At 38.5% G+C, this 9,194-nt stretch overlaps 1 protein-coding gene across 1 annotated transcript in view; it reads left to right on the top strand.

Moving 5' to 3' along the window:
- The window catches only part of LOC131054846 (ras-related protein Rab2BV-like), an 86,935-nt gene extending 78,182 nt beyond the window's left edge, over positions 1-8,753 (top strand). Inside the window, exon 2 of the mRNA XM_059209840.1 lies at positions 7,862-8,753. Coding sequence (XP_059065823.1) covers positions 7,862-8,350 — 489 coding nt within the window. The 3' untranslated portion in view covers positions 8,351-8,753. The remainder of the gene's footprint in view (positions 1-7,861) is intronic.
- Positions 8,754-9,194: the final 441 nt, after the last annotated feature.

A 9,194-nucleotide genomic window follows, 5' to 3' on the forward strand; every position in this document is an offset into this window, starting at 1 on the left:
GTTCTCTTCGAGGATATCAGTACCAGATGCAACCATGTTGAGGGGGTCATCCACCCGATCCAGGACAGAGTGTTTGGGGTGTTATGTACTATTCTTGGCAGGAGGATCGAAGTTGAGACAGATGTGGATTTACAGGAATTGGAAGAAAGGGTCAAGGTCATCTTTTGCAAAGATGCGAATATTATCACAGACGAGCAACGGGACCAGATGTTTGCTACCATGCTCCTGATTGAGAAAACCAAAGAACTTGAACCTAAATGGGACACTGCTCTTCTCAAGGCTTTCGATCAGGTCATCCACTTGGAGGAACGAATGAGGAATCTTCCCGAGATTCCAATTGCTGAGATCGAAGGAATCGTGTCCAGATTCATTGCATATGCTAAAAAGGAGCATTGGAAAGGGAATAAGATTCTAGAAGAAAGGTTGTTATAGATGATGTGGCACCTTAATTGTCATTGGTCTATGTCTCCTAGATTTTTGTGCCAAATTTAATATTTGGCTATGCATTTAATATTGTTCAGTAAAAAGGGGGCTATTTGTAATAAACCCTAATTAGGGCTTAGGTGTCATAATCTTGGCCATTGATCTTCTTTTTGATCTGGACCGTTCATTGTAATTGAGGATGCTATATATACCCTCATTTCTTTTCTTTTTGTAATTAGAAATTAGATATCAGCATTAGACATTAGAGATTAGAGATTAGCAATTTGAGAAGCAAGTTATTTTGTAGCAAGATTGAGCTTTGAAGAAGGAATTTCAAACAATTGTTGTTCATGATGGCTTTGAGATCAATAAAATATTGAAGTTATGGTGTTTTATTGCAATTCTTGTGGTTATCTTCATGGTTGTTCACATTCTTGAATCATTCTCAATCAAAGTAGTGTTTTTTAAGTTTGAAGGACTAAGTGTCGGGCTTGATCTTTGGTGAGATTCACTTTCCAAACCACTAGCTTCTTGCTGATTGTAGGAATGCCTTGCGTGGTCAACTGGAGAAACTTGAATCACTTAAACCTTCAATCGTTGTTGTATCTTGGATATGTGCCTTTGTGGTAGTGTCTATGATCCTTGATGAATTGAAAGATCATTTGTTACCTTAGAAGATCGCATCAATTTCAGTTGAGTTGTTATTTTATGGCAAAATTGAAGTTGGTAGAATCTTGCCAAGTCTCGTCCACATTGAGTCATTCTTAGGGTTAGATTAGACTAGATTTCTTGCAAGCCCTCCTCTTTTGATCTTTTTTGAAATTGTTAGTTTAGGAAATTCTACTTCGGAAACGTAAGGCCCCTTGATGACACAGCAATCACAACGACCACTGGTGCTTATCCACACGTAGAGACCCTACTTAAAAGAACATTGGAGTCACCCTGATAGATCCTTCTTGCGATATCTTCAGCTATCAGAGACTTTATTCAAGAGAGGATAAGGTACCCTTGGGTATTTTATTCTGTGTTAGGCTGTGTACAAAATACACGTCAACACAACCTCAGTCAACTTCAAAAGGCAAGGACACACCTTCTCACTCCCATCCACGCCATAAAAACAAAAAGTTTGACTTGATTTGCAAAGAGAAAAGGTGATCTTAATAATTTCGCTCTGGACCCTTTGGAAGGGTCAGGAGCGAAATTCATGTTTTTGCTCAATTCCTTCAAGTTTGAAGATCACCAACAAGTCAAAGTCATGCCTAAAGACATCTCCCATCTTAATTCACCTTGAACTACCGTAGACTTAGCATAAAATTGAGGGAAAAGAGTGGTGTTGTGAAATTTCGCTCTGGACCCTTTGGAAGGCTCAGGAGCGAATTTCTCATTCTAGACTTGAATCTTCATCTTTTCAACTCCAATCTTCTTTGCAATGTAAAAACATACCAATTCACCATCCAACATGCCAACGCCTAGCCAAAACAAGGAAAAATAAGAGCTATAAGGATTTTCGCTCTGGACCCTTTGGAAGGGTCAGGAGCGAAATCCTCTTTCCAGGTTGATCTTGCACTTCATTCATCCAATTATTCTTCAAACACAATCAATTCAACTTCCTTTCACTCTAATCAAGGCAATTCGCTATCAAACTAGCTCCCGACAAGGTCACTCTATGGCCTAAGGCAAAAAAGAAGGTCAAATGGAGGATTTTGCTTTGGACCCTTTGGAAGGGTTAGGAGCGAAATTCTCCTTCCAGGTTGATTTCCATCATTTCATCGTCTCAAACCTCCTCTCTAAGGTAAATATGCATCCAAGTCTCCTCAACTATGCCTCAAAAATCCAAAACTTGGCCATATCAAAGAGCAAAAATAGAGAAAAAGTGAATTTCGCTCTGGACCCTTTGGAAGGGTCAGGAGTGAAATTCTCCTTCTAGGCTCATTTTCACTTTTTTTCCTCTCTTCTTTGGCTTGGATATAGCTCATTAGGCTTCTCCTGATCATCCTCTAGTCCAAGTTAGCATTCACTTCAAGGCTTTGTGAAGAAAAAAGGGGTTCATATGAATTTCGCTTTGGACCCTTTGGAAGGGTTAGGAGCGAAATTCTTGTCTTGGTCAAAAATCCTTCACTCCTTCACATTCTATCACTTGGAAAGGCAAAGACACATCATCTCCCTTAAAATACGCCCAAGGAACAAGGTTTGTAGTCTAAGCAAGGAAGCAAACGAGGCTTATGAAGAATTTCGCTCTGGACCCTTTGGAAGGGTCAGGAGCGAAATTTCTATTTTAGGATAAAATCCTTCACTCCTTCACTTTTAGTCACTCCCTAAGGCAAGAACATATCCATCTACCTCCACCATGACCAAGGAATAAGGCTTTCAGTGCAAACAAGGAGGAAAAAAGGTGTCTTCTAACTAGACCCTTTGGAAGGGTCAGGAGCGAAATTTCTTTTAGGCTCAAATCTTGACTTCATCTCTCACATTTCTTCACTCCAAATAAGTGTTTTGCCCTCAATAATGCCTGGGAATGAGTTAGTCCTAAGTTCAGATCAAAGTAGAATGTCCTATAGAGGAATTCGCTCTGGACCCTCTGGAAGGGTCAGGAGCGAAATTGAAATTTGCTTTGGACCCTTTGGAAGGGTCAGGAGCGAAATTTGACATTTTGGTCTCTCCGTCAGGATTCATATATGGAATATAACATTTAAGTATAAGTGATTCTTTCTCATACTTTAAGTTATATTCCATATATACTGTCAGGAGATTTGAGAGTGGTTTCGGACCTCCAGGAGTTATAATGCAAAATCTAATTTTTGGAGGATTCTTCAATTTTCCAGACTTAGTCAAATTTCAGGATCAGGATGACATTCTAGACTTAGCCAAATTTCAGGACATTTGAAGATCAGGATGACATTCCAGATTTCATCACTCACCAATTTGACCTAACTCAGACCTTCAAAGATGATATTCACTCACCAAGCTTCATTGACCTCCTGAAACTCAAACAAGACACCATTAGCAACAAGAGCAAGACTAGGCCTAAGGGAGACTTTCAAAGAAACCCTAAACTACAGCCCATGCTGACTCCCCCTGGCTCAAGCAGAGCCTATCATCCTAGCGATCCCTCTAGCAACACTCAGCATGCAAAGGCTAACAGACAAATCCCTAAAAAACCTAGAAAGCAAACCCCAGAAAGCAAAAAAGTAGGGGTCCCCATTTGCAATGGGGCAATGTGTGAATACGTCACAACAGGTTTGTACTTTGTTTCCATCGGCCCATCCTTCTCTCCTCTTATGATTGAGGATCCCTTCTAGCTCATATCAACAATTGATCAATATGGGGTTCGTAGGAGAGACATGCAATAGGGTGCCCCTAAACTGACCCTTGACCCTAGGCCCAAGGACCAAGTGGAAGGGTGCATCCCTCCAATTAAAGAGACATAGCCCCCAACCGTGGAAGGTATATAAAGGGGAATCAATTGAGAGGAGGACAAAAAAAAAGATATCAGTCTGTCCTAAAGGAAGAAATAGCAGATCGGACATGAGCAAAATCCCTCATATTCATAGCAGGCTGATCAGAATAATAATATTGAATTATTGTGGTATGCTGAAAACATTTATGTTACCTATCCATATGTATTTGTATTATTCATATGTATATATGTGTGTTTGTGTGTGTGTATAGTATTTAATAATATGAATTTCTGTTTGCAATAATCGATCATGCTGTGGGAAAGGAAGGGAATGCAATCTCTCTCTCTCTCTCTCTATATATATATATATATATATATATATATATATATATGAAATTCTGTTTGCAATAATCGATCATGTTGTGGGAAAGGAAGGGAATGCAAGGAGGGGGAACAATGAGGGATACCTCACTAGGCATGCCACCTCATGAGAATAGTTAAGGACCGCATGAGGCCAAGGAGGACAAAGTTTCTGCCCTTGGGCCTAGGTCAAGGGTCAGTTTAGGCGCACCCTATTGCATGCCTCCCCTATGAACTCCATATTGATCAATTGTTGACATGAGGTAGAAGGGATCCTCAATCATAAGAGGAGAGAAGGATGGAATGATCATGTGAATTTCTGTTTGCAATAATCGATCATGTTGTGGGAAAAGAAGGGAATGGAAGGAGGGGGAACTACGAGGGATACCTCACTAGGCATGCCACCTCATGAAAATAGTTAAGGACCACATGAATCTAAGGGGGACAGAGTTTCCGCCCTTGGGCCTAGTTCAAGGGTCAGTTAGGGGCACCCTATTGCATGTCTCCCCTACAAACTCCATATTGATCAACTGTTGACATGAGCTAGAAGGGATCCTCAATCATAAGAGGAGAGAAGGAAGGAATGATAGAGGGAAATGGCATACAAACCCCACTATGTACACCAACTCATGGGAATGGTTAAGGACCACATGAGGCCAAGGGGGATGGAGTTTCCACCCTTGGGCCTAGGGTAGGGGATATTTGGGACACCTTATCATGTCTCCCAACTCTACCCTTGTTATGATTGAACCTCCATGTAGTCATTTATATTTGTTATGTGTTATAAGTATATATATTCTTTAGCCCTAGAAATGGAAGTTTTCTATGAATTATGTCTACATCATTATCTAACTTGGTTGCAGGCTTCCAAGGAAGACTTATCTTATTCATGAGGAAGGATTATATCTCTAACTATATTATGTTCCTTGTTTCATTTGGAATTGTGAATTCAGGGTAAATTACAAGGTAATCCAAAAAAGGGACATTACACCTTTGCTACTTCTAACACATTGGCAGGCATCTAGGAAATGATGAGGATGTTACTTGTAGGGTTGGTGTACTAGGTATGATCCAAATGGTCTTGAGAATGAGTTGAAAAAAGTTGAATAAAAGTTTCTTTAGAAGTTTGGGCACCCAAAGCTCAAACATGTAAACATAGCCTTTCTAGAGGAGATTTAGCAAAAACTAGGAGATTGTTTGCAAATATGACCAATACCTCAAGGAATTGGTATAAAATATTACTCAAACCATTGATCTTGCCTAATAGCAGGAATGGTTTTTTGGAGGCTTAATGAATCGCATTCAATGGGAATTAGTGGAAAGAAATTTCACTAATTAGAAGGCAGCACTAGAGGTGGTCTTGTGCCTTGAAGTTGTTGGTGAACCTTAAGAGTATGGGGCTACATGACTTGAAGAGAAGATAAACACTAAGTTCGCATGGATGGAATAGCGAGTGGGTGCACAGGATACTAAACATGGCACCTGTTGTATCAGTGCCACTTGGAACGACATAAGGCAAAGGATTGTGTGATGGTGAGAGCTCAAGCGATTATTATTGCCCAACATTCTTCAGAGATACAAAGTTATGCCATTTATTTTGAACAACATAGCAACACTTTGTGTGCCTTAGAACTATAGCTGAAGGGATTGGCATAAGGTATGAGAGTTCAACTCATGGCATGTGTACTTAATAGAGTAGTGTAGAACTTGTGTGAATCTAGAGGAAAACAAATGATGAATGTTAGTTTGCAACAATGAACACCACAACCATACTATGCACCACCTCTTATGGACCTTACCAACTACATGAACAACAACAATTGTGTGTACCTAGATGGCAATGAAAAGGTGGCAATCAACAGGGCCATGGAAATGGAAGCAATAACCAAGCCACATGTTCACATTCCTTAAATTAAGAGAAAATGGCCAAGAACCACGCAAGTATATTGAGTTCCCTATATGTGTGTTTTGTGACACTCCACATCAAATAAAAGATTACCTGGCCTTATTGCAAATGTTTGAGTTCTGCAAGAAGGCTGCACAAATTACCCACACTGGAAAACAAAAGCAAAGGTACAAGGCACAAGTCACAACTAGACAAGCTTGTCCTAGTTGTCAAACAAAGTGGTGCATATACCTTAAGCGATGCACAATCTGACCCATGACCAAAGAAAGGATCCTAGAAGGGAAACACAGTTCTGATAGAAGTAAAAACAATGCCCTTTGATTTGGCTGAATGGTGAAAGTTAGTCCATGATGTTGTGCACCTGTTCAAAGAAGCCAAAGAAGAGATTGATGCTAAGTGTAGACCAGTAAAGGAAGAAACAAAAATCAATTATGATATCCTACGCCTATTACGACAATGTGTAGTGCTTCCAAGTTTGAAACAGTTGTTGGAACAAAGGGCTATTTCCAGTAGGAAAGCACTAGACAACTAAGCACCAAGAAAAGGTGCACGTGGTTATTAGAGTAGGAGAGAAAAATTGCTAGTTGATGCCTAAGTCCATCAGTTGAAAATGCAAGTCTGTCAGCAAATGGAAAGTGAGAAGCACAGCATGCACTGAAAGATGAATTGATTTGTCTGTTTCAGTATCTATTGAAAAAATGTTTTGAAGAGCAATGATTTTCTGAACTGATTCTTAGTAGGGAAATTATATTTATAGTATCTGTAAATTTTAGTCAATTGAATTGAAAATAGGTTTTTTCATATTTAAAAAATATACATAAAATAAGGTATTTTAGGATCATTATTCACACTGAATGTTGCTAAAAAAGACAACTCGAAAGAAAGAAAATCAATGGCAGTTATTTTTCCAAGTTTTATGTTTTCCTACTTTTGCAACAAACAAGAGTTGCCAAAATAAAGGCTATGCACTCAATTATTAAGTTCGGTGGAAATCTAAATGCTAAAAGAATAGAAAAAAGTTCATGCAATAATTATACAGGATTCCCAGAGTTTCTTGTATGTTCTCATGCATGTGGAATTAAAATTGATTTTCCAAAAGGCCTTTTTTTATTAAGCATGTTTCATGAATCATCGATTCAGTATTTCTTTCCAATGATTGTTTCTTTTGTTCGGGAGCTTTTTGAAAGAGTCTTTGAGGAGCTGCACCAAACACTCTCTTATTATGTGTCATTTGGGTGAGGCAGACTGCAAATGTGTTGGGCCATACAAATCTTTACTAAAATTCATCAGTATGCTAAAGCCACATTGGCTATATTGAAAATTTGAAATTTCAGAGAAGCCTTTAAGAAATTGGTTAATTGACTTCTGTTTTAATTGTTTGCACTTCAATGAGAGAATCCTTGCCCTGGGAGTTATATACTATAGGTCTTATGCCAAGTAATTTATTTTTGTGTTGGTATCATGTAATCATTGATAGAAATATTTATTTAATGTGCTTCTATCCTTTTCTTGAAATCTATTTATATGAATGATTCCAGTTTGTTTCGTTGGTGTTGAATGTGACAGCTGTTGTGTTTTTATTAGATTGATACTTCATTGTCACTTTAATCATGGAACTTTTTCTGAATTAGTTAGTCTCACACTCCATTCTGGTTCATATGCCTTGTACTTGTAGTAGTTCCATTCTGCAAAAGTGTAAGAATTGTCTCCTTTTCCTTTCCTAATATATGTTTCTGAAAATACTTGAGTTCTGAATCCTTTTCAATGTACAACAGATAGATGATAAGACAATTAAGGCACAGATATGGGATACAGCGGGTCAGGAAAGATATAGAGCAATCACAAGTGCTTATTATAGAGGTGCTTTGGGAGCCTTGCTGGTTTATGATATTACGAAGAATTCTAGTTTTGATAATGTGAAGCGGTGGCTACGTGAGCTTAGAGATCACGCCGATTCAAACATTGTTATCTTAATGGCAGGCAATAAATCTGACTTGAATCATCTACGAGATGTGTCAGCAGATGATGCACAGATATTTGCTGAAAAGGAGGGCCTCTCTTTTATTGAAACCTCTGCCCTGCAGTCTACAAATGTTGAGAAAGCCTTTCAATCAGTTCTTACAGAAATATACCATATAGTTAGCAAGAAGTCACTTGCAGCAGCAGAGGGGTCCTCCAGTGGGCCTGGTCAAGGGACTGCGATTAATTTTGAGGATACTGGAGTTACTGGAGCGATTCTTAAAAAGAAAAGCTGTTGCTCTTAAGTGATGCTGCATGCATTATTTGTTTCCATCATTTCCTAACTTCTGACAGGTTATGTGAATTAGGTAGGCCATTGTAAAGTCGAGATTCTGATGCGTGTTGTCTGGTTTTCTTATGTTAAACTAATATTTATTAGCCAAGGTTTTCTGTCTATTGTGTCTTAGATTAGTGTTGTTCTTTTTAAGCTCTGGGCAGAGTGGCCTCTTTGCAAGCAGTTTAGAGGGACACCTTGCATGTCACTGAGACTACACTAAGTGTGCTCAACTAATTGTCATGAGCTTATAGCCAGCCTACAATTGGTTTAGGTTCATTTTTTATCTGACATTGTGCTTTAAGGTCATACATACATTTAACAGTTAAATATAGAGAATAAAAATTGTAGTGGTGTACAAATGTTTAAAGTTATATTGGTTGCTGCAAATGATTGACAGAATGTCTTTACAAGGGTCTTCAATGACAACATTTGAGTTTTCTTCTTCAGAGTTGAGGATTTATTGTACACATCATCTGAAACTCTGGGGGACATGAAGAATATGGAATAAGCATGGATGATATTGTGCACTTATGAACAACAATAGACTAATAAAATAAAATGTATTGAAGGATTAATTATTAGAGGGAATGTTTTTAGTATGAAAGCTCTCTAAAATGTAATTTCCGGAGAAGGCACAAAAGGAGCCGTTAGAAAGGGCTAGCATAGACTATGCAACAAATGGAGTCTTTGGAAGGAGTGGACTATGTTTGACTAAGAACTACTGATTTTGTAATCAGAATTTTGTCGTTTTCTAGAAAAACTCATTTTTGGACTGTAACTTCTTGATGGCAACAATTTCAAAACTTTCAGAA

This window comes from Cryptomeria japonica, chromosome 8 (genome assembly GCF_030272615.1).
Source record: "Cryptomeria japonica chromosome 8, Sugi_1.0, whole genome shotgun sequence".
Taxonomy (NCBI): Eukaryota; Viridiplantae; Streptophyta; class Pinopsida; order Cupressales; family Cupressaceae; genus Cryptomeria; species Cryptomeria japonica.